This window comes from Balaenoptera borealis (assembly GCF_965194805.1).
Source record: "Balaenoptera borealis genome assembly, chromosome: 7".
Taxonomy (NCBI): Eukaryota; Metazoa; Chordata; class Mammalia; order Artiodactyla; family Balaenopteridae; genus Balaenoptera; species Balaenoptera borealis.
This window is the reverse complement of record NC_138864.1, coordinates 96,043,233-96,070,337: the sequence shown is the minus strand read 5'-3', so window position 1 is coordinate 96,070,337 and position 27,105 is coordinate 96,043,233. Positions and strand designations below refer to the sequence as shown.

General features: G+C 33.0%; 1 protein-coding gene across 17 annotated transcripts in view; it reads left to right on the top strand.

Annotated features, from left to right (window-relative positions):
- Nucleotides 1-27,105, top strand: part of TFEC (transcription factor EC) — a 686,635-nt gene that overhangs the window by 625,534 nt on the left and 33,996 nt on the right. For 10 of the 17 annotated variants that reach the window (XM_082400103.1, XM_082400101.1, XM_082400100.1 and 7 more), the window contains 5 exons: nucleotides 9,975-10,089; nucleotides 12,081-12,137; nucleotides 15,708-15,783; nucleotides 21,938-22,085; nucleotides 22,963-26,703. In XM_082400103.1, the coding sequence (XP_082256229.1) occupies nucleotides 9,975-10,089; nucleotides 12,081-12,137; nucleotides 15,708-15,783; nucleotides 21,938-22,085; nucleotides 22,963-23,343 (777 nt within the window). In that variant the 3' untranslated portion in view covers nucleotides 23,344-26,703. Of the gene's footprint in view, nucleotides 1-9,974; nucleotides 10,090-12,080; nucleotides 12,138-15,707; nucleotides 15,784-21,937; nucleotides 22,086-22,962; nucleotides 26,704-27,105 lie in introns of those variants that run through there. The other 7 variants (XR_014246924.1, XR_014246925.1, XR_014246926.1 and 4 more) reach the window with 1 other exon arrangement.

Here is a 27,105-nt window from a genome sequence, read left to right as displayed (position 1 = left end):
ACCAGCTGGTCAAGGACAGGAATCTCCCACTCCCGCCCAACATATTATTTTTATTCACTTATAATAGAACGAAAAAAAAATAACTCAGTGGGACTTCTCTTTTCAATGTTTATCATTCAAACCTCATAGCCCTGCTTCAGCAAATAAAATAAAGTTAGGGGAAGATCAATTGTACATGTCCTAAAACTGGAAAAATCTAGTTTACTATGTTTAAATGAATAAATACACAAAAGGAAAGAAAATATTCTCTTAAATGCCAGTTTTTATGTGTGCTTACATTGTGTGATATATGCTCTCCTACAGTGCTCACTCTTTATTCCTGAAGTTTATCTTCTTTCTATGCCTACAGTTATTCTATCTAATAGTCTCAAGCTCAGTTTTGCCATTTTGCATTCACAGTAAATGTCTTCAGAGAAAAGCAAAATAGAGGATCCAAACAACTCAAAATCCCCTCACTTTCCCATGAAACTCACACTAAATATTTGATATAGATATAGACATATAGATATCACACATATACATCTATGTATGGGTTTAGAAATTTTTCTTCTTTTAGTCTCTATACTGAAAAATTGTCTGGAAATATATGTGTGTATATATATATATATATATATATATATATATATATATATGATTTCATTTCCTTTTTTGCATTTATAATGAGATTATCTGGGAGATAGATACATCACACACACACCACACACACACAAACACCCATATATAATATAGATAATACATATATGCATATTATATGTATGTATGCATATACACAAATACACATGTATGTATCTCCAGGAAATTCTCAGGGTTTTACATAATAAGTTTTCAGAAACATGATGAGTGTTCCTGGGTACTATAGTACCCTCTGTCTTGCTGAGTGAATATAAATGAAGAGGAGTAAAACAATAAAAATGAATTAAATTATTGAATTTGTGGTCAAGTTTCCTCGTACTATAGCGTTTTGGTGAAGAAAAAAATTAAGCCAGGTTGCCGTAGGGAGAGTGTTGGAGATGGTTTGGACCTTAAGTTGAGCCTTAGAGAGTAGGTTGTAGTTTGATACTTAAAGAAAGCTTGAAGACATTTGAGGTGCAGAAAATAGCAGTGGGAAAGAATAAAACTGAGAAAAATATTCTCCAATGGCCTCCAAATTTTTTGAGTTTTCAAAACACTTCTTACCGTTAAACGTGTTAAGGCAAGGGCCCTTCCACAATAGGATAGGTAGTAAAGAATCCAGCCTCTGTGTTATACGGACCTAGGTTTTAATCTCAAGTCTTCTATTTATTACAACTGTATGATCTTGAGATAAGTACTTAATTTTTCAGAGTTTTAATTATTTATATTTAAAATGGGAACTATGAGACTTCACTCACAAAGTTATTATAAAGATTAACTGAGAAGCTGTTATTTGTTATTACTATGAAACATGCTTATCTGAATATCTGGCATATAATAAATACTCAACTATCTATGACGTTGCATATATATATTATGATATTACTTGTATTTTATTATCTTTTAAAAATTCTCCATATGTGGATTCATAGGTTCCGTTTGGCAACATTCTATCCTCTTGCCTCTTCCCTCCCGCTGGAATGGGAGATCTATTTTTGCAAGCTGTGACATAGTCTACATATGTGTATGTGGTGATGAGAAATCTTTCAGAACTTGAGAGTAGTGGGAAATAATGTTGACCAGATAATGTGGGACCATTTAATGAGATTTTGAAAGCTGGACACAAGGGTTTGAACTTAATATATGAGTTAAAGGGGAGAGGTTTAAATTTTAGGTTTTTGAGCTGGGAGAGATCAGAAGAAAGTTGTATTTTTTAAAACATGAGTTGGTTTGAGAGGAGCAGTTGGAAACTAACTGAGAGGGCTGGAGGGCTACTGGAGGGAGGGACATAATTTAGGCTGAAGACCCTGAGGATCTTGAGATACAAGGATAGGGAAGAAAATTTAAACTGACCAATGATTTAAAAGAAAAAAATGTCATAACTGAGTAATAGATTGGACCTAGTACATGGAGAAGGAAGAGGCCAAAACAGTCAGAAAAAACATATGTGGAATTTAGGTCAGATCATTTATGCTGCCCTTTACTGTATTTGGCCTGAGAGTAAATGGTTATTTGAACATTTGTACAATAATTTTGGACCCAGATTTTACTTTCTCATAGGGAAGCACTGATTTTAAACACAGGCAAAGCTATATTTTTCTATTATTGAAAGTTATTGTCCTCTCATAAACTAAGAATTTTATAATAAATGGGATTGAATTTTATCAGATACTTTTCTTAAATCTATTGAGATGATCATAGAGTTTCTTTTTCTTTTTTAACGTCATAAAATATATTTATGGGAAATCCAACTTGATTATGGTAAGTTACCTTGTTTATATTCTCTTGAATTCAAATTACTAATAATATTTTGCTTAAGATTTATAGTAATGAATGAAATGGGTCTATAATATTTGTTTTTCATAATGTTTTCATATGGTTTCAGTCTCAATGAATTGGAACGTATTCTCTCTTGTCTCTGTTGTCTGGAAATGTTTGTACAAAATTGAGATGGTATGTTTCTTGAAAATGTGACAGTTTTGCCCATAAAACTGTCTAGTCCAGATATTTTCTTGTGTAATATGTTTAAAGCTTGTTTTGATTTCTCCAGTAATCATATGACTATTCAAGACTATTAATTACTTGTGTAGTAAGTTCTACCAAATAATACTTTTCTAGAAATTTATGTATTTTTCCTAAGCAGTCACAGTCATTGGAAAATTATTATAGGTAATCTCTGTTATTATCTTTTTTATTGTGGTAAAACATGTATAACATAAAAATTGCCATTATAAACATTTTAAAGTGTACAATTCAGTGGCATAACATAGATTCACAATCTTGTGCAACCATTACCACTATACATTCCCAGAGCTTTTTCATTCTTCCAAACAGAAACCCTGAACCCATTAAACAATAACTCCCCATTTTCCCTTACCTCCAGCCCTTAGTAACCTCTATTCTCCTTTCTGTCTGTATAAATTTGACTATTCTAGGCACCTCATGTAAGTGGAATCATACAATATTTGTCCTTTTCTATCGGCTTATTTCACTTAGCATAATGTTTTCAAGATTCATACATGTTGTAACATGTATCAGTACTCCATTACCTTTTATGGCTGAATAATATCCCATTATATGCATATACCACGTTTTATTTATCCATTCATCTATTGATGGACATTTGGATTGTTTCTACCCTTTGGCTCTTTAATGCTTCTATGGACATTGGTGTGCAAATATCTGTTTGAGTATCTGCTTTCAACTCTTACTGGTATATACCTAGAGGTGAGAAGTTGTTGGTCATATGCTAATTATATGTTTAACTTTTGAAGAACTGTCATACTGTTTTCCACAGTGGCTGTATCATTTCACATTCTCAGCGGCAATGCACAAGGGTAACATTTTTTCCATAGCCTCACCAACATGTTTTCCTTTCTTTTAATAATAGTCATCTTAATGAGTGTGAAGTTGTAAAACATTGTGGTATTGATTTATATTTCCCTAATGACTAATGATGTTGAGTATCTTTCAATGTCCTTATTGGTCATTTGTGTATCTTTTTCAGAGAAACGTCTATTCAAGTTCTTTGCTTATTTTTTAAATTGGATTGTTTTTGTTGTTGTTTTTGTGAGTCATAGGAGTTTATTTTATGTAGTCTAGATATTAACCTCTGAACAGATATGTGATTTGCAAGTAATTTCTCCCATTTTGTGAGTTGTCCTTTCACTCTCTTGATAGTGTCCTTTGATGTACAAAAGTTTTAAATTTTGATGAAGTCCAATTTATCTGTTTTGGTTGTGGTTGTTGCCTGTAATTTTGGTATCATATCCAAAAAATCATCACCAAACCCAATATCATGAAGATTTTCCCTCATCTTTTCTTCTAGGAGTGTTATAGCCTTAACTCTTATGTTTAAGTTGTTGATCCATTTTGAGAAACTTTTGTTTATGGTGTAAGAATCCAACCTCACCTAGATAGCATGTGGCTATCTAGTTTCTCAAGATCGTTTGTTGAAAAAACTGTCTTGGTCTTGGCACTCTTGTCAAAAATCGTTTGACCATATATTTGAGGAATAATTTCTGGGCTCTCTATTCCACTCTCTATGTCTGTCTTCATGTCAGTACCACACTGCTTTGATTATTGTTGCTTTGTAGTGAGCTTTGAAATATGGAAATTTGAGTCCTCCAACTTTGTTCTCTTTCAAGATTGTTTTTGCTATTCAGGGTCCCTTGAGATTCCATATGAGTTTTAATATGGGTTTTTCTATTTCTGCAAAAACCACTGTTAGGATTTTAATAGGGTTTGGATTGCATCTGTAGATTGCTCTGGGTAGAACTGTCATCTTAACAATATTAAGTCTTCTCATCAAAAAACATAGGATATCTTTCCATTTATTTATATCTTCTTTAATTTCTTTAAGCAATGTTTTTTAGTTTTCAGTGTCTAAGTCTTTTCCTCCTTGGGTAAATTTATTCCCAAATATTTTATTCTGTTTGATGTTATTGTAAATGGAATTGACTTCTTAATATCCTTTTCAGATTGTTCTTTTTTAGTGTGTAAAGATGCAACATATTTTTGCATGTTGATTTTGTATCCTGCAACTTTGTTGAATTCATTTATTAGCTTTCATACTTGTGTGTGTGTGTGTGTATGTGTGTGTGTGTAGCCTCATGATTTTCTACATATAGGATCATATCATCTGTGAACAAAATCATTTTACTTACTCTTTTCCAATTTGGATGACTTTCTTTTCCATGACTAATTGCTCTGGCTAAGACTTCCAACACTATGTTAAAAAGAAGTGGCGAAAGAAAGTGGGTGGTATCCCAGTCTTGTTTGTTCCTGATCCTTGAGGAAAAAAACTTATAAATCTCAACTTGTACTGTGGTTATATCCTCCTTTCATTTAAGATATCATTTGTTTAGACTTCATTCTTTTTAATCAGTCTTGTAAGAGGCATGCCAAGTTTGTTAACTGAAAAAACAAAACAAAACTTGTCTTTTGCATTGTTTTGTTTTTCACTGATTTATGATCTTATATTACTATCTGTTCTACTTGCTTTGGGTTTATTTGGTTATTCTTCTAACTTCTTGAGAAGTTTACTTAGTTTATCAAATTTCAAATTTTTATCTATTTTTCTCGTATTTAAGGGTATAAATTTCCTTCAAAGCATTACTTTGCCATATTCCAGAAGTTTCTTAATGTGTGTTTTCAGTATCTTTCATTTATTTTTAAATTCCAGTATGATTTGCTCTTTACTCTTGAGTCAGTTAAGAATTTCTAAATATATAGGAAATCAAGGACTCTATGAAATGTTTGAAGTTTTTTTTGGGGGGGGTGGTTTTAGTATTTTTTCTGAGTACATGATCAATATTTATGTACGTTCCATATGTACTTGGAAAACGGTGTGTTCTCTAATTTGTAGATGTAGAACTATATACATGTATTAGGCCAAGACTTTACTTTTATTGTTCACATCTAGAACATTACTGATTATTTTTGTCTACTTGGCTTTTCAAAAAACAGGGAGAAATGTGTTGAACTCTTCCAATACGTTGATGGATTTATTAATTTTCCTTGTAGTTACAAACATTTTGTTTCATATTTTGAGGTTATTCTATTAGGTACAAGCCTGCTCATAATTGCTGTACCTTTTTGGATAATTGAATTCTTTATTATTAGACAGTGACTCTCTCTAGCCCTAATTTTTCTAATTTTAAAGCCTATTTTCTCTGATATTAATGTAGATCATTGGTTTCCTATGGTTATAATTTGCTGGACATATCTTTTCCCAACTTTTAACTTTCAATCTTTTGTGTCCTTTTGCAATGTAGCTGTGTCTCTTGTAAGCTATATAGATCTAAATACTGTCTTTTTAACCAAACTGTCAACCTTTTAGCTGAGGAGTTTGACCTGTTTACATTGATTATTCTTATTGATATATTTTCATCTGTTTCTCTCATCTTATTTTATTATTTAACTGAGTCCTATATTTTAATATGTTTTTCTTTAGTACTTTTTTTTTTTACCACTTTCACATCCATTGGCTTTTTTACTACTCCAATCCAATCATACTGATATTATCTAGACTTTAATACTGAGTTATATGATTATACATTTCATTTTATCTTTGATTTTGATTCCCTTCTTCTTTTTTAAACTACAACCACTTTACCAAGATATTTGATTATTTTTTATGACATATTTTATTATATCATATTTACTTCATCCAAAACTGTTTTCAGTGTTAGTCTTTGAGGGTAAATATTCTTAAGCATTTTATGCCTCTAAGAATATTTTTCATCATGGCCTCATATGTGGATGATATTTGGGCTGGATATAAAACTCTGTATTTTAAGTCCTTTTCTTTAAACATTTGAAAAATACTGATTCACTTTCTTCTTTCATCCATTTTGCTATTGAAAAATTTTATGTTAATCAGATTCTTGTTCCTTTGAGCATAATCTTCTCTTTTTCTCTTTAGGCTTTTCGATCTTTCTCTTTGTCATTGTATACTTTTAAATTTCACTGTAATGTGTCTGAGTGTAGGTTTTTCTTCTTTGATATTCTATAGGCCCTTTGATTTTTAAATCAAAATAAAACAATGATAAAATAAGATGAGATAAAATAAAAGACTTTTTGGTCTTTTATTTAGTGTTAATTCTAGGAAATGCATCTCCATTATTTCTTAAAATTTTTTCTTCCTTCCAGTTTTATTTATTCTTTCTCTCTGAGAGTCCTAATACCTGTCTGTATTGTAGGTTTAATAATTCTATCCTACATACTAATTAGATTTTCTTTCATATGTTTTGTTTCTTGGTTCTTTTCATCACCCTCCTGAGAGATTACTTTAATTTGGTAATTCCTTTATTTCTTTCTAAGTGTATGCATTATGCTGTTTTTCCATAGTTTTCTTTTGTTCAAGTATTATATTTTCATGGCTCCTATTTCTGCTTCATCACTTCAGCCATTTTATGCTTTCTTGTTATTATTTTATATTATAAATTATTACAAGTTATTTTATATTATAAAGATATTACAAATATCTTTATTTCATTTAGAATGTACACTAAGTCAATTTTAAAAACTTGGTTTCATGTGATCTTTTACTTTTTATTTCTAAAATTTTTGCTTTTGATGTTATTTCTAACACTCCATATTGTTTAACTTTTAAAATAGTCATTTTTCTCTAACGTTTTGATATATTGACCTGTGAGCTAATTTTCTTTAGGGGATATTGGCTACTCTGAAAGGTAGCGTATGTGTGGAAAGGCCAGTTCTCAGTCCACTTAAGTCTCTATGATCTTAGTAATGAGATGTGACTAAAATCTAGGGTAGAGAATCTTGGACATCAGGAACCACTGCCAATCACTTCTCACTTCAAAGTAACTTCTTAGATCAGGAGTTCACTTTTTTCTGCTGGAAAGAAGAATTGTCTTGATGAGTATGTTTTACCTTGTTGAAAATATTTTATAATAAATTCTTTATTAGATGTCTTTAAAATTTGTGAGTTTATTTCTAATAATAACATTTCCCTATTGTTATGTCAATGATTTTGCTTTTCTGAAAAAGTAACCTGTGTTTTAACCAGAATAATAAATACTTCTTCATAAAATATCTATCCAGTTGCCTACTACTCTATAAAATAAAGCTAAGACTTAGACCTTAAAACCTAAGTAACTTACACCTTTAAAAAAAGTAGTTATAATTTTGCTTTGTAAGCCTTTTCCAATGTCTATGTAATCTTTAAATTTTCACTAACACTGTACCCTTATATCTTTTAATGGAGAAAAGGCTCTTTAGATTATGTGAGATGTATTACATACTTTGAAATTGAAACCAATTGTTTAAAGATATTCAAAAAGTGATTAGCCATTTACATGAAATAGAGTAGTACCTACAGCATAAAATTAAACAGGATATTAATCATTGTGCTTCAGGGCATAAATTAGACAATAACCAAGGTCAGGAGAGGATGTAATATACCCACAGTTAAGCAGGATTAGATTCATTTTCAGAATTCCAGACCCATTTCTAAGGAAAAATGCATTGGGTACAGTCTGATGAGGTAATATGGACCCAGTGAGATGCTATAGTTAGGAATCTATCACTTTATTGTTGCAGTGTATATGTAATATGGCTCCTTTTCTTCTCACACATTTCTGCTATTTGCTACTGCTGCATTGAAATCCATCGGAATTCAAACTGTTCAGAGAAAAGTGCCCTTTTCCTAGTTCTTTCCCCCTTCCTTCTCCCTCACTGCCTGTCTTTTTGTTCAGCATGTCCATTATGTTTCTCAAAGGCACAGTGGATATGTACAGTTCAGGTTGGTGATGCCCCAGCTTATAACCAACAGGGTTTTCAAAAAAGATCTTGGAAACTTTTAAATTTTACCAATATAACTAAATGACTCACATGTTAGGGAAATATCTGCTTTTAGGATTTCTTCCTAATTGTGTTGTACTGATACTAATACTCATCATCTATCCAATTTGGTCAACTTTGTCTCTGTCCCTATTTTTCAGATGAGGAAATTGAGAGGGATTAAATATCCCACTTAAGGCGCTCCCTTCTAAGGTCCAAGAAGCAAAAATACATTTTAAAACAATGAATTTATATAAAATAAAGATGAGGAGTCCAAATAGAGTAAATAATGAGAAGAACCAATATATGAAAACATACATCAGAATACCATATGCAATCTATAATGTCCTTATTGATATGCACATACACTTAAATATTAGCCTGATTTCCACTGTATTTTCAATGATTTTTTTCCCTCAGAAATATACAATATTATTATATAGTTTAATAGATTATTATGTCAGAAACTAATTTTGGTCTTTCTTCACATTTACTTTCAGTCTGATTTTATAAGTATTAAAAAATTTCCCTTAGTTTGATTTGGAGTTTTACAAAAAGTGGGAATAAGATGTTAGAGTCTCCATAATAATCTGGTTATAGCTTTGCTTGGTTACTTGTATTATTTTTAGTTCTTTAGGAAAGAAAAAAGATACTGCTTATTCAGCTCTTGGTTGACTTCCCAGAAATGAAATAAAGATACTTAGAATGGAAATATTTTAAACATTCAAATCTTATATTTTAAATGTAGCTTGTTCTGGAATAATGAATATTAACTTGAGTTACGAATATTATTTAAATTTTTTTCTTGGGAGATCAAATCAATAAGCACATTTTAACTAACAAATTGGTATGATTTTAAATTGTGTATAAAGTATCTTAGCTTTCTGAAAAATTGTTCCCAAGAAGCACTTTAAGAATTGCAGTGTTGCTATAATTAGACATACCCTATATCCACTAGAGGCAAAAGCAGTTTTAGACTACTTTTGGTTACCAGCTAGGATATTTATAATAATCTAGAACATTAAGTGTACAGTGAGAAAAGTATGCCTTCCAGGAAGGAAAGAAAGTTTTTCACTTAATTAACAGTGTAGAACACCTCTTGACTGTGAGTTGCTGGTAGCACTGATGGTATTAAGAAGGCTTCCAAAATGTTCAACCATTATACCTAATTTATGATATGCAATGAACTTTCCAGCTTTGCTAATATGTATATTGATTTTTGTCAAAAATGATATTTTTAATCTTTTTCATTTATAACTGGGTAATGTGCTGGATCAAATTCCCATAACTTTGTAAATATTAATCAAAATTTTTCTTCGTGAGTGAACTAATTTCTCCTTTTGCTTAAATACAAACAGCTTTTTTCAACATAGCTTATCCATAAGCATGCCACAATGATTTTACAAAGTTAAGGCATACTCACTTTTGTTTAAAATTAAAATGCTATCTATTACAAATTACTATTAATAAAGTGGTAAATTTAAAATGAACATCTAAATACTTCGTCAATATCCAACGAAGATTTGATTGATCTTTTCTTCCTTTTTCCTCTAAAGCTTTCTGGAAGTATTTTGGATGTGTATAGCGGTGAGCAGGGAATTTCACCAATTAATATGGGCCTTACAAGTGCTTCTTGTCCAAGTAGTCTACCAATGAAAAGAGAAATTACAGGTAACATTGCTTTTATAGTTTTATCCTTTTTAAAAATCAACTACATAAGACATGAGTGACATATATTTCCAAGTTAAAGAGGATTTTAAAAATATTATTAAAATAGTTAGTTAAAATGGGAGACATTTAGAGAGTAAACCCATCTTTTTTTCCTCTATGACAACCAAACGCAAGTTAACATAACTTACAGTTCAATGAATTAATTAATTATTTTAGGAATTGGGTGAATATACACATAACCTCTATTCATATGTATATGACAGTTTGACTAAGTTCTTCACTTAACATACGTTCATTTTGATATTGAATAGATGCAATTTATTAACATGGTTGCAAAAGAACAGATTAATAGATTAAGGAAAATTAGATTTTCCCCTTTTTAGCTTGTTTTATAGATTTCATGATTCACATTTAACTTTGTCACGTGGGTAAAAACCCCTCAGTTTTCAATAGTAAATCTCAAAATTGTTACAACTCAAAGGAATTATAGGGGCACTGTCAAGTTCCTCCAATATGTTGATGCGGGAATCAAGAGTCAGAGGAGTTATTTTCCCAAAGTCATACAGCTGATTAGAAGCAGAAGTGGATCAAAATAAGGATTTCATGACTTACAAGACCATTGTTAGTTTCTCCATAAGAATAAAATAAAACTCAGTCGAAATTTCTGTAACAAGTTTTTAGTTTGGAGCTCAAACACTGGTCTTTAAATATTTTTATACAGTTAATATAAACATTTTTAATAAATGCAATATATCCATTCTTGGAGTCTAACCAATAACTCAAAAATATCTATGCATTCAAATTATTTAGACTAAAATTAATGAATGTAGCCTTAACTAAATTTAAATAAATGTATTTCTATTTTAAAACTAGAATAATCCAAAGAACATTGTATTATTGTCTATTGCTGTATAACAAATTACTCAAAATTTAACAGCTTGAAATAATAAACATTTATTATCTCATACAATCCCTATGGTTCGGAAATTCCAGGAGTGACTCGTAAAACTGGTTTCGGCTCAGAGTCTCTCATAAGGTTGCAGTCAAGATGTTGGCCAGAGGTACAGACATTTGCCACTTGACGGGCTAGAGGATGCACTCCCAAGGTGGTTCACTCACAAGTCTTCCAAGTCAGTGCTGCTTGTTGGCAAGTGGCCTTGGTTCTTTACCACGTTGACCTCTCCACAGGGCTGCTCAGGTGTCCACATGACATGACAACTAGCAATTCAAGGGACACCAAAGTGGGAAGCTGAAAACGTCTTTTATGATGTAGTCTGGGAAGCCACACTAATCATTTCCACAAAATTCTATTAGTTTCACGGGTCAGCTTTATTCAGTGTGGAAAGGAGCTAACAAAGGTGTGAATATCATGAGTGAGAGTCATCGTGGGACATATTGGAGACTGACTATCACAAATGCTCACAACTACATAGCACATGAAGTGTCACTTACTGAAAGTATGGAGTTGTCCAATAGAAATATCTGAGAAATGTAGTTAGTTCCAATTCTTGGGATGTAGAAATCATAATTTTTTATAAAAAATTAAGGTTGTAAAAATTTAGGTTGTAATAATTTTGAATAATCTTAAAATTCTGAGAACAATACTAATAAAAATGATTAAGCAGTTTAATATTTTCTGTGTGCTGTACTTATTTTAATCATCACAGTGATTATCAGGTAAGTATTATATCAGTTTTACAGGTAAGAAGCCTGAGACACAGAGAACTTAGGTAACAGTCCACAAGGCTATTAAATGGAGGGCCAGAATACAAATCCAGGTTTTACTGCTCAAAGCCCGTAGGCTTTGTCACTGCCTTCTTACTAAAGAGCACTCTGTTCCAAATTTCTGAATATTTGCAAAATATATATATATATATTTTACCACTTGGAGCAAGAAATATTGTATTTTCGCTAGTATTTCTGAATTATGTTGACTGGAAGGATTGTAAGGTAGAAATAAGTACTGTTTCAATTGTCTTCCTTTCGATCAGAAACTGATACTCGAGCTTTGGCAAAAGAGAGACAAAAAAAGGACAACCACAACCTCAGTGAGTATATTTTCCTTTTTCCGAAACAAAATTAATTAATGCAAGAGGAAATGCAGACGGTTAAAATGTGTGATGTTTTATTGTCGCCCCATAAATATTTTGAGGTCAGATGACCAAAAGTAAGTGTACATGCTCACTGGTAGAGCTATGTTGGGAAATTTAAACAATGTGAACTCTCAGAAAATCTAGACATTTTTATGAAGTTCAGCATCTCAAGTTCTCTCCTTGATCATTCTCTCTCTCTCAGGAAGACTGCATGTGAGCATTGAGTTATGTTTGAACTCAGTTGTGACTCATTGACTCCAAGGTTTAAAGAGATTAAAGTGACTTTAGAAAATGTCCACCATTTAAATAGCAAGAAATGTGACTCCAGGTTCTTATCTTTCTGTGTCAATCTGCTCCTCCCTTCCTAATGATAAGTTATCTGAAAGTATTGCTTATGTTGTACTGCTGAATTCCACTGCTGCTGCCAAAAAAGGGGCCTCTTACGCCTTCCTGGAGGTCAATTTGACTCTGATAATGGGTCACATGAGATGGGTAAATGCATCCAGGGAAGTTGTTGAGGGGCAAGTTGAGCTTTAGAGTGCTTTGTCATGTCTCAAATGCTTAACTGTCTTAAGTGAGCTTGACTAATTGAGTGTGAAGCTTTTTTGTTCTGGGAGCCAAATCAAAAAATGAGAAAAAAATAGAATAGAATAGAATTAAATAAAAACTTTAAAGTTCTAAAACAAACCAGGAATTTCCTTACATGTGGTTAGTTGAAATTGATTCTACATGTACCTGTGAAACCTGCATATATCTGTTCATGAAGCATCTGCCTACGTCACAGAGTAGGTTGACTGTGTGACTGAGGAGAGGGCTGACCTGTGGTTATAACAGTCCTTAGAGTAATTGTGGAGAGGGAAATGATTTGATTCTGATCACTTAGTGGCAGAGCAGATAAGTGTTGGTGCAGTTTATGAGACAAGTAGAACCTGAAAGACAGAGCTAGTTGTTGGCAGAAGGAATTAATACATCAAGGAGCTAAAGGCTTCTCTCTTAGTTTTAAGTCTGCTAACTATTACCTTCCTTGCTCCTTTCTTCTCTCCTCTATGTTTGCGCTTTAAATAACAGGTCATTTAATGTAAAGTATGATAGGTGCCTGGTATGACCATTATCAAAGTGTTTTCTAATTTGGATTCTCTTACTTAGTGATCTTCCTTTTTGGAGATATCAATGTTACAAAAAATTAATATCACATTTTAAATACGAATCTAGTATATCCCTTAACATTTGTGAGGATCATGGCTGGAGGACAAATAAAGTCCCACTTACCAGATGTCTAAATACTTAAAAGCTATAACTCAAGCTAGAAATGCTAAATTAAGTATGTTCTATCCTTCCTAAAGATTGGAAGGCCAGGTGTGAAATAAGAATTCTCAGATCCTTGGAATTCTGAGTAGGAATGTCAGGGTGGGGCAATGCCAGCCTTTAGCCAGCAGCCCATCTCACGTCTCTCTCTACCCCCTAGAGGCCACTTGCATTTCTATGCTGCAAGTGGCCTCAAACACGAGTGGGAACCCTCATCCTGTATATTCAAGTTCTATACATATCTCTGCAAACAGCTGCCCCTTGTCTGCATCATGGGACTAGGGTAAGCACCTTGGTGTCCTGATCCTCCCTCCAGAGGATGGACCTGGGAAGCAGCCTGAACAGGCTCAGGGTGTTTGGGAAGATATTCCTGTTGCAAATTACCCAGAATGTAGTTTAGAAGGGGGATCCCTTTGTCCTGTGGCTGCCTTGCTCAGTGTGGATGGGTATGGTAAGAAAAGGCAAAGGGGGCTCCTCATCAGTAGGGGGTCTGGGAAGAGAGGCCCCTTTTGCTTGGATGTAAGGACAGGAATGAGTGAATATATCAAAAACTTTGTAAAGAGTGAAATCACATGTAGCTTGAAATAGTTTAGTAATTTCTTAAAACTTGACTCCTTTACAGACAACTAGTACTGGAGATGAAAACATTGAGGAACCAAACTTCTCATCATAATTAGCCATTAAAAGTTTTACTGGGCACAATCTAAGAAGAGCTGGGTAGGAATTTCTGATATTTTACGTAAGGTGCATCTAAATAATAGATTTTGAAAAAACATTATAGGACTAAACCAGTCTCCTATTTTGAGATAAAACTGTGAACATCCTTCCTAGCTGCTCTCCATCTTATATTTAAAAGTCTGTTTTATAATATAGGAGTGAGTATGTGTGAACATAGACTTACTAATAAATTCTCACTGTAAAATATAAATGTATTCCTATCAGCATTATCTTTGTTTATTTTCTTTTCAGTTTTTTATTTGGTGTCAGTTTTTTGAATCACATGCATAGGAAAACAGGATTGGTAAAGAGGGAAAATAAACTCTCCCAAGAATCAATTATATCCTAATTTCAGAGGAATCCCAATGTATTATTTTTGAAGGTCAAGTTCATTCATGGTAAATTGTTTTGTAGAGTAGGTTCACCAAGACAATTGATATTTTTTTCATGACTTTCCTTATTTCCAGTAGCAGATCTTATTTTTGAAGCACGTATGGTTTAATGTTTTTGACATATAGTTTTCTTCTTCTTCATGACATTTTACTTCCTTCATTTCCCTAAAATGCTTTAAAAATGTTATCTACTTAAACAATATTATGCATAAGTTGTGGTTCCTGATACTGGGAATATAGGACTACTCTGTGCTCTATAAGACTGCTCTTAGGTAAGGGTCAATATAGAAAACTCTACTTATTTGTTTATTTGACATTTATTGAACATTTACTAGATGCACAAAATTTCCATAAGCAATGGATGCATAGAAATGCAAACAGAGAAAACAGTCTCTGAATAAAAACCTATATCAGTAGTTCTCAAAGTGTGGTCCCTAGACAAGCAGCATCGGCATCACCTGGGAACTTGCTAGAAATGCAAATTCTTGGGTCCCAACCCAGTCCTACTAAAATCAGAATCTCTAGGTGCGGGGTACAAATTTACTTTAACTATCCCTCCAGGTGTGTCTGATGCATGCCAGAGTTTAAGAATCACTGCTCTATGTATTATTGAAAGTTGTTAAATTAGAAAACTATATTTATAGTCTAATCAGCGTACATTTATTTAGCACCTTTTACATGCCAAGGCCTCTGGAGATACAAAAGAAATGGTCCCTGCCCTCAAAGAGGTCATAGTCTATTTGGGCACACATACCTACCATGTACCAAACTTTGTGTTAGCCTTTCAGTGGAGTGTATGAGAAAGGAGAGTATATAAATACATATATATCTGTATGAGTGAATATTATTGCATTTCAAAGAATGATAAAAATGTTGTTTTTGAGAGAAAATGTTTTAAAATAATTGTGAATAATAGACTCACAATTCTAATATTGTTATTTTTACTTTTAGAATAAAATGTGTTTGAATTTTTTATTTTTGAGAAGTACCCTTTTCACTAAATGAAACTTTTTTGCTCATTGTTTTTCAAAGATTGTTAAGAAAGTTTACAGCTGACCAAAAATGAATTGTACTTTAATGAGAATAATCAATAATATTTCTTTTTTAATAGTTGAAAGAAGAAGAAGGTATAATATTAATTACCGAATCAAGGAGCTTGGCACTCTTATTCCAAAGTCTAATGATCCGTGAGTTCAACAATCATTTCTTAATAATGTTATGGTTTCAATCCCCCCCGCAAAATGGGTGAGAGGGAGAGGGGGAGGGGAGAACCAAAGACTAGGAAACTAAGCAGCTGTGGTAAAGATAAGCCTACTGCTGGTCTCACTTTTTAATATCTATTCAAGGCTGATAGTTATTAAGCATCAACGTTGTTACTAACACTTGTCCTATTGAGCTATAGGAAATAAGTAAATTATTTCTTCTCAGTATTTAGTGGATTTTTCTGTATGGCACCAATATTTGCAAATTTAGTGGTAGTACCAAATGCTTTCATGATACTGACTGGCATCCTCAATTTATGATTATAGCACTCCTTCCAATTTAAGATTTATGTGTACATGAAAATTGGAATGTTGAATTTTCAGAGGTTCCAAAATTCTGGCGATATGCAAGCAGAAAAAATAGAATTGTAAAAACAGGCTGATTGATGCCAGTCAATAATCGGTTATTGCAATTAAATTTTCAGCTAGGTTATGGTGTCGTACAGTCACAAAGTCAGTTAAACAAGATGTTTGAGGTTGTAAATTTCAAGAAATAGTTGATAAAACAAAATATCAATTTAGCATGTTAAGTGTTTCTCTAAAAACATGAAAACATTGTAGCATTAATAATGACTAGAAAAAAATGTTTTGTTCAGACTGAGAACTGGACTCTCCAAATACTGGCAAAAATCCATTATTCAGAAATGATGATGTTTGATAAAGTGGGATCTGTGAAATTTGAAAGTATTCTTTCCCTAAATATAAATGTGCTAATTCACTTGGACAACTCATCCATTTATAATAGAAGGGAATGCCATATTTATTCTTATGGGCATAGTAGATAGTGAAGGCATCTCCAGTAGAATGGCAGAAAGAGCACTGGACAGAAAATCTGAAGAGCTCAATCTTGGTGTAGGTCCTACCAATAATTTTTCAAATCTTTTGAAGTCTCTAAGCATGCAACTCTTTCTGTTAGCAGAAGGAAACATCCATTTTCCAGATAAGACATTTTTTTTTTTTAAATTTTATTTATTTATTTATTTATGGCTGTGTTGGGTCTTCATTTCTGTGCGAGGGCTTTCTCTAGTTGCGGCAAGTGGGGGCCACTCTTCATCGCGGTGTGCAGGCCTCTCACTATCGTGGCCTCTCCCGTTGCGGAGCACAGGCTCCAGACGCGCAGGCTCAGCAATTGTGGCTCACGGGCTTAGTCGCTCCGCGGCATGTGGGATCTTCCCAGACCAGGGCTCGAACCCGTGTCCCCTGCATTGGCAGGCAGATTCTCAACCACTGTGCCACCAGGGAAGCCCGGAGATAAGACATTTTTTAACACTTAAAATATAAATGCACATTTATTCACCAAACATTTGATGTAAGACCAAGACCTTTTAGTTTGAATGTGTTTCAATTTTTCTTCCTTACGTAAACTGCACAAAAATGTATAGTCTGTTTCAATTTCTTAAAGATAAAACAAAAACCTAAGTGCCGACCACCTAAATATAGATGGATTTTTTTTAATGTTTGCACTCTAATTTGTTACAGCATATTTTTTAGCAACCTATCTCTACTGACATTTTACTTGAGTTTTTCCAAGGCTTTTAATATACTTTTCCTAAGAACAATAGCTATTTTTATAAATGCTCTTTCTTCTTTTGCATTCGTATTTCATTAGTTAACATACATATAATTTAATTACACTATCACAATAATAAGTACAATGGGCATTCATTTAACAGCCTGTCAGTAAGTACATGTTACCACAAGGATAACAGAAGTACCTGGGTGTCTTAGAAGGTAGCCTAGTGTCTACTTTGTTCTGTCAACAGTCAGTGAGTATCACGAAGGGAATGGAGAACATTAATTAATCCTGAAAGTGATTAGGTAAAGGTCAGTTAAGAGAGCTTCCCTTGTCACTGGTAGAGCTAGCCCACAGTGCCAGGCCCAGGTTATATGCAGAAAACAGATGAGACTATAAAATTGGACACTGAAGCCTGACTGAACATCTTTAGATGTCACCATGCCTGTAAAGCACCAATTATATGGCTGGGTTTTTATAAAAATAAAATCAAGTAATATGTATGAGAATACCTTAAAAATTATAAAGCTTGTGTGAGGGATAATTATTACTCTACATTTTTATAGAAGCTTTGGTTGTAAAATGGCTCCTTTCTGGTTCTAATTCATTGTCTAGAACAGGGGATGGAAAACTTATCCTCTAAAGGGCCAGATAGTAATTATTTCAAGCTTTGTGAGCATAAAGTCTCTCACAATTATTCAACTCTGCCATTGTAGCATGAAAGCAGACATAGACAATATGTATATGAAAGAGCACGACTGCATCCAATGAAACTTTATTGACAAAAACAGGATGCAGGCTATAGTTTGTCTACCCCTGATCTAGAATATGGAAAATCAATTTATCACAGAATCACATCTGAAAGGGACCATAATTGGGAAAGCTTCATTTTAAGTGTTCTTAAGGGACTTTCTCTTTGTAGATTTCAGAAAGGGGAAGTATCAATTGTTTTAATTCTATTATATTATATGTAGGCACTGAAAATATCAGAATATTACATATTACACGTTAGAAGGATAGTAATACCTCATGAAACCTTTGTTGCTGTTATATGTACAAAGAGCGCACTGGATCACAACAGAAAACACATTTCTTATGGCAGATGCATTTGAAAAAGTGGGAAAGCCACAGATTTGCAGATACAGCACTGAACTGAGAGAGGAGACCTAGGACTCATCTTCTAAACACCGCATGCTCTTGGGCAAGTAGCAGGAACTCTGAAGCTTTGGTTATAAAAAGGCTCTGAGGACCTTTCCAGCTCATGGCTAGAATAAACTTAGGGCGTGGCTTAGCAAATGAAAGCTAATACCTGGAAGCATATTGAATTCTATGAAGTTGCCATTTTTGTGTATGAAAAACATTCAGAAATTTGTACTTCTTTCTTCTTTGCTGGGTCAAAATAGTATGGTCAGAAGGGAAAAAATATAGTAAAGAGCTATCGTTGAGGTATATATGTTGAGAAAATGAAATGAAGAACACACAGTCTCTTAACTGTCAGTGAAAAATAAAACCAAACAAAACTAGCAAATACAAAAAGTGAAGCATTTCTACAGACGTGTGGTAGTGATTTACTTCATATGTGCCTTTAATTAATCATATTTACAAAAAAATCATATTTGTAGATATAAAAATGCCAACAGAGCATGAATTATTCTAGTTGTGCTATCAAATTATTCTTTTCTTTCTACTTTTTTATATATAAAATTAAGGTTTTTTTGTATTGATTTTTTTATCTTCTACAGTCAGAACTTTCTCCGGCTTTTGTGTAAGAATGGCAGTTGAGGTAGTAAATGATACCTAACAAGACTTTCTAAATCAGAAGTTATAAAATGTTGATCAAAGCAAGAAGAATCAGACCTGTCATGGTGTTTTCTTTCTTTTTTATTTTTTTAATGCTTCTAAGTGGATGTGCACTCCTAAGATGACAACAGATTGTACATTTTCCATAGTTTTGCCTGGCAGCATTCTTACTCCAACTTACATATTTCTGTTACCTGCTTTAGCCCTATATACATTCAAGCTTTTAACTTTCTCAAAGATATAAGTTCTTCAAAGAAAATTATTTTGTAGAAAATGAAAAGCCAGTATCAACATTCACTCCTTAGGTATGTCTTTGTATGTGTTAGTATTTATAGTATAATGTCATATATAATGTTTTTTAATGCCTAACTGCATGAAATTATCTTGGGAGAGAGGTAAACATCTCTTTAATATATTTGGAAAACTTGAAATATTTTAAGAAGAAACCTCATATATTAAAATGGCTTTAAATAGAGTGAACTCTTAAACATTTAGTGAAATGACATCAAGTAGATATTGTAGCAAAACCCCTTGGGTGTTTTCTATCACAATTTTTTTTTTTAACATCTTTATTGGAGTATAATTGCTCTACAATGGTGTGTTAGTCTCTGTTTTATAACAAAGTGAATCAGCCATACATATATATATATATATCCCCATATCTCCTCCCTCTTGCGTCTCCCTCCCACCCTCCCTATCCCACCCCTCTAGGTGGTCACAAAACACTGAGCTGATCTCCCTGTGCTATGCGGCTGCTTCCCACTAGCTATCTATTTTACATTTGGTAATGTATATATGTCAATGCTACTCTCTCACTTCATCCCGGCTTACCCTTCCCCTCCCAGTGTCCTCAAATCCATTCTCTACGTCTGCGTCTTTATTCCTGTCCTGCCCGAAGTTCTTCAGAACCATTTTTTTTTTTTTAGATTCCATATATATGTGTTAGCATACGGTATTTGTTTTTCTTTTTCTGACTGACTTCATTCTGTATGAGAAAACCATAATTCAAAAAGAGTCATGTACCACAGTGTTCATTGCAGCTCTATTTACAGTAGCCAGGACATGGAAGCAACCTAAGTATCCATCAACAGATGAATGGATAAAGAAGATGTGGCACATATATACAATGGAATATTACTCAGCCATAAAAAGAAATGAAATTGAGTTATTTGTAGTGAGGTGGATGGATCTACCACAACTTTGAAGGTTTATTTTAGACCTAAATAAACAGTACCTTAAACTTCAAAGTTGACTAGGGTGATTGTTTTCATCCTATTCCTTCTGTCCTTCAAGTTTTTCTTCCCATGAGAAGAAATAAAACAAAATTAAGGCCTTTAGGCTCCTGTTGCTGCTTAGAGTTTTAACTCAGGAGTTCACTACACTTTTAAGAGACAGATAACTTCTTGGTTTAATGACAAAAGTAGCCTCTTTTCCCTCTACCCTTCCCACCACTAGATAAATCACTGTGCTTGGAAAGATAACAACAGCTGTATGGCCCCAGAGAACTGACAAAGCAGTTTCAAGCTTGAGACAGACGTGGCAATGGTTTGGTGCTTTTCAGTAGAAGATGGCTTATTCCAGCATTCTCACCTAATAAGCATTTTCACCTGTGGTACAATAATGTATCTTCCTTTAATTTGTTACAGCTAATGGAATTGTCGTCTAACCTGAACTTCCAATGAGGCACATGCCAGTCAGGTTTTTCATAAACTACATTTTCCCACTTCTGAACACTTAATAAATACATATTAAGTTCCATGAATTTCGTGTAGATCACGTAAACCAAAAATACATGCAGTGTAATGTCCTTTAAAATTTTCCCTACAAGTTTACTTTCTGTTGTATTAAAAGAAATCTCATGATTCTAAATGGAAAATTCATCCAAATTTTTCAACAGCTCTGATTAACTTTTAGCAATCAGTTTGGCCCTATTCTCCATACATATTATGAATTGTCAGATAGTATTAAATTTATTGATGTATGTTTTTAGATATTAAACTCAGTAGCCTGTTCTGTAATTCCAGATTTATCATCTCTCCTGTCTAAAAATAAGTTTTAATAAAATATTTTTTCTATGCTACAGTCTGAAGATTATTGGCAATGTTCAACTGTATTTACTTATTGTACACTTACTTAAAAATAGATATCCAGCTTTTAAAAAAAATGTTGATGCTTTTTGTGCAGAAAAATTTGCCTAATGATTCTAGAAAGTTTTGCTCTATTGCATAAAGTGATGTTGCCAAACTCCGATTTGTTTCACAATTACTCAGGATCACCATTCAGGAGGGACTTTATTTTATTTTTTTCCTAGAAGCATAAAAGCAACCTTATAGAAAGTAGGTTAAAAGATTGGTACATTTGAAATGATCTTAAAAAATTTAGGCTTAAGTCCTCAGTAATGTACATTTCCTCATTCATTAATGCAGAAATACCGCACATAGATTTTAATCTCGGAGTTAATAATAAAAGCAATTTTCACTAAAAATATAAAAACTGTAATGGTAGAATCATGATATTGCATTTAGCTCTCCCACAAAAAGTCACTTTATTACTTTCTTTTGACACTTATTTTCATTCTGGGATTAATTTTACTATATAAGGGCTTCTTAACTATTCTATTAAAATTTCTATTCAGAAGCAATAATATCTAAGAGTGAATAATAGTCATGTAAATCATTATTTCATATTAATGTGAAAGATTTTGTAAGTTCTTATGAATTCTGCTGACATGCACAATTGTGAAAAGGTTATCTCTCCTTTCTACAGTGATACGCGCTGGAACAAAGGAACCATTCTAAAAGCATCAGTGGAGTACATCAAGTGGCTACAAAAAGAACAACAGAGAGCTCGAGAATTAGAACACAGACAGAAGAAATTAGAGCAGGCTAACAGGCGCCTTCTACTCCGGATTCAGGTTTTTATAAGAACGTTGCCATGAACCATGTAGCTTACATATGACATCCATCATCAGTTTTATTCATTGGTCTCATTTATTTTTTTCTCATTAACAATTATTTTTTCTTCCCAAGGATAATTTTATTGCCTTTTAGAAGTTCATGAATTAGATTGATTCAATTAGGTTTTGATTAGAAATCTAGGATCAAGTTGGCTTTAAAAATATATAATGAATGATAACTGATTGCAAGATGCAGAAAATAGAACCAATTTCATAAACACACAAATATTATCCCAGTCAAAAAATAATAATAAGCAGAACCTTTGTTTCTCTGGATAATATTGGACATTAAATTCTCCTCTCCCCCTTTTATTTCTATAGTAACATTGCTATGGATTTCATTGCCTTAAGGCATATTTTGCCAGTTTATATTGTCACTCCTCATCTGTTCATGTGACACAAAATCTCAAAATATAGGTTTTCATAAGCCTCAAGATTTTTTCTTTAATATGTGAGCAAGCTTACTGCCAGGTAAAACACTCCTGTTTCCATGAAATGGACCTATAGAGAGAAATTAATCAGAAAGAATGAGTGGAAGATTTCCACTATCTCCAAATAGTTGTACTGTAGCCTGAGCCACTATGGGACCATTATATGTCATGTATTCCTTTAACAAACGATCTGAGTATTTTTTAAAAATCTGAGTATTTTCCTCAGGGTTATTTTTCAGGCATTAGAAATATACCACACTCTGTTATTTGCAAAGAATATTTATAATATGTATTACTCTTCATTTTGAGTGCTTGTTAATATTTTAAATCTATTTGTGGCTTATTCTCTAGAGTTGATTTTACTTTCAAAGTCATTATTTAATTATTCTTGTTTGAAATTGCAGGAACTAGAAATACAGGCTCGTGCTCATGGTCTGCCAACCCTGGCTTCACTTGGCACAGTTGATTTAGGTGCTCACATCACCAAACAACAGGCCCATCTTGAGCAGAATTCAGTAGACTATTGCCAGCAATTGGTTCTGTCTCAGGGGACAAGCCCTGAGCTCTGTGATCAAGCTATGGCCTTCTCTGATCCTTTGTCACACTTCACAGATTTATCATTTAGTGCGGCTTTGAAAGAGGAACAAAGATTGGATGACATGCTACTGGATGACACAATATCTCCGTTTGGAACAGATCCTCTGCTATCTGCCACTTCCCCTGCAGTTTCCAAAGAGAGCAGTAGGAGAAGTAGCTTTAGCTCAGATGATGGTGATGAGTTATAAAAAATAAACAGGCTCAATTCATCAACTGGGAATCAATTCTATGCTGGTGCTATGCAATTAAGTTCTGTGTTTCATATATTGCTTTGGCTCAATTTTTCTGAAAGGAATATATTGTTCATGAAAAACTGATTGGTTAGAAACGACAGAATTCACAGGAAGAAGAAGCACAGTGTTGAAGAATTATTAAGAGCAAAAAAGATTTTTTTTCTCTTTGACTACTGAGTCCAAATCTACTTAAATTTTGTTTTCCTGGAAAGAGGCACAACATAAGAAATAGCTCTCTACTGATATTTTAAAAGTAGTGACTTGGTGGTGTACTATTGGAACTAACAGACTGCAAAGAATAAACCTTCTGAAATATACATTTTCTTACTTCCGTCTCCTTCCTATTCAGCTCTGACAACGTTAATTTTCAAGAATCAAGATCGACAGATCTGGTTGTTCATTGCCTTTTTTCCACTGTCTGGGGGATAGTTGTCTAAAGTTCAAGCCTTATAGGGGAACTAATTAAAAGATAGATGATCTACCACTTCTAATTGAAAAGTGAATCTACAATAAACATTAGAATTTTCCACAATAAAATACAGAAAATTTATAAAAACTTAGGATTCTAAAATTAGACTCTAATTCCCTTGGTCAGTTAAATCACGCTAACTCTAAAAGCATCTTTGCATATTTATGGAGACATGCTCAGTTCAGAAAAAGAACACATTGAATACTGTCCTCAAGAATACTGGCTATAATTGTTATCGCTTCACACAAGCATACCCACCGCTCCCCCAAACAGGTACACAATGCAGTTAATACATGTTCTTTTTTTCCCTTCATTCTTCTGATTTTCTAATCAGCATCTGAAATTACACTCCAAATCCTTTTTACTTTATCAAGAAGAGATATTGGATAATCAGTTTCAGCAAATAAAATATCGAAAGTCCCCCTACTAGGACAATTTGTTAATTTGTTAAATAAAACTTATCACTGTTTCCAAACTTGGATTTAAATTAATTAGTTGATACAGTTTTGCTCCAAATTGATGAAATACTGAAAACTGGATTGCCAACTGACAAAATAATTAGTAAAACAGAAAATCTTTCTTATTATATTCAGCTCTGAGTGGAGGATAAAGTCCTATTCCTGTGAGTACTTAGAGTACCCTACGATCTCTGTTAGCCTTGTTAGCATTTATTATTTACATCTATGGTGCTTCACTCAAATTTTTCTCTCTTGAGCTTCTTCAAAGCATTGGGAATTGACTTACCAAAGATGTTACTCTGTGCTAGACCTACATGAATGATCATCTGATCAATGAGTATTTATGGAGGGATACTCAAAACTGCAGTAAGTTCTGTGAAAATATAGAACAGATGAGCAAGATATGGTCTTACTCCTCAGGGAGTTAAAATGACTGCATGAGAAACCACAACAAAAGATAGAAGACATTTAAAATTAAAGCCTACATGGTGCAGCATAAGCTGCAAATACAGGAGGTCAGAAAAACTAAAAATGAAGATTGGAGAATCACAAAAATGTGTGGGAACAGCAGAATTTAACTTCTTTTAAAAAGCATACATTTGGTGGAGGGGAGGCTATACAGGTGAATAATATCAACCAAATCATAAAAGCGAGAATAAGTTGGGGAAGTGTCTTCATGACACATTCATTAGAAAGATCTGACCACCCTAGAAGACGCCTGTTCGGAGTCCTGAAAAATACTGGCAACAAGTTATGAAAGCCCTTGAAAACCAAGATGAAATGATGTAGCAGGAATAGATTTTTTTACTAAGAGGAAGAAGCCTAAAAATTAAAATGCTACTGTATATTACTAATGTGATTGACATGTAATCTTTCATGAATATTAATTTTGGGATAAACTTTTGAAAGGGTGCTTCAGGTATTACTCACATGAAAAATACGTCATCACAAAATTTGAGATTTTAATGCTAATGAAAGTGGAAAATATTAAATCTTTATGGTATGTTTATTATCTCAGGCTTAGCTTACAGCATTAGCTCAGAGTTTGGAGAATTAAAATAATTTTCATTTTTTGACATGAAAAAACTCTTAATTTATAGGAATAGTTGTCAAAGCCAGATAGATAAATTCATCTGAAATAGATCATGTGAAAGAGAGCCATAAGATACATTTCCTCAAGAAGTTTCAAGAGAACATTATATACTTTATGACAAAATTCCACTGTATTATCCAAGTTGATAAGTTAACATTGCAAATCATAGAGAAGGAATATATCTTGAAGTCAATGGAAAACACATCATTCTAGATAGAGGCTAATTTCTGTTCTCATTTTATACATTATTCTAATTTCTTAATATTCTGAGAAAACTTACACTGAGGATTTCTTTACTCTGTCATCATTTTCCATTCTGCTAAAACACTACTACTCAGCCTTGAAAGCCATTTCTCATAATCTTAGCTAGTGAATGGCTTGACACAGGATGGTAGAGTCTGGATGAAAGAGATCTGGAAAGGATAATAATATTTGCTACTACTTACAGATTATAATAACTATCAGGGGATTGTAAAACAGGTAATGGATTTTTAAAGACAGAGTGAAGAGTAGTGTTGTGTCACAGTCAACTGAAGTAGATTAAAAAATTAATTTTAGTCAGTAGTTCTTAACTTTTTAAGGCCTTGAGAATCTATTGAAAGTTATAGACTTTCTCCCTGGAAAAATACAGAATTTATATATACAGCCCCAAATTTGTATGTGTTAAGAGGTGTGAGGGATCTCCTGAATATCTCCTTGGATCCCAGATGAAGAATTCCCACATCAGGTCTGTTACTCAGTTGATAGCATTGTAGCTGTGTATCTATCAAGAGCTAAGTGTACAGTTAATGTCATATGTAATGATGGAGGAGGGAGCCCTAGTTATCTGAATAACATTATCCCAGCCCCAGAAATGATAAGGTTGCATAGGTAAGTGAAAGTGTACCAAACACTAAACTATTCACTAAAGAAGTTTTTCACTTATAAAGTAGCCCCTTTCTAACATCCCCTGTTATATATATGCCTCTGTTATATGCTTATACATTTATGGGTCAGTTTCTCTATGATACATAGATGTTGTAACTATCTGACAATAACATTTTAAAGTTTTATATATATATATGTATAACTTTATATATATATAACTTTATATATATATATATATAAAAGTAGAAATAATGTAAATTCACAGGCAAATTATTTGAATATCTAAGAATCAAGAGTGATCCTTGGGAAAATTGATGCCTAGAATATGTTTGCAGAAATGAGACTTACAACAGGAAAAGAGGCATATTGTTTACCAAATAATTTTGTCACAGAAAATATCAGCTACCACTGAACTATTAATACACAATTAACCAAGCCTTGTTCATTCAAATAATTATTACATAATTTCTATCATAATAAAAACTTTGTTAAAAATGAAATAAAACAATTTAAAAATTATTTTTAGTTATCTTTTCAAGATAAGGTCCCATGCAATCTTTTTTCTCTAAAATATTGGCTTCCTTTTCGTGGACTCACATTAAACAACCTTTCCAACTCCCAGTTATCTTAAAATAACAAGGGCCTCTTACGAGTAGATGTAGCTTTCCATATTTTTTTCTTCTTAGTGTCCTTTCTTATTGAATTTTCCCCATAACTGGAGAATATATATACAGATCATATTTTCTCAGTTTACAGATGTGAAGTCAGTGACTATAGCTTTCTAGATGTGGGTACAAAAGCTCTAAATAATAAATAGCCAGATGAGCTGG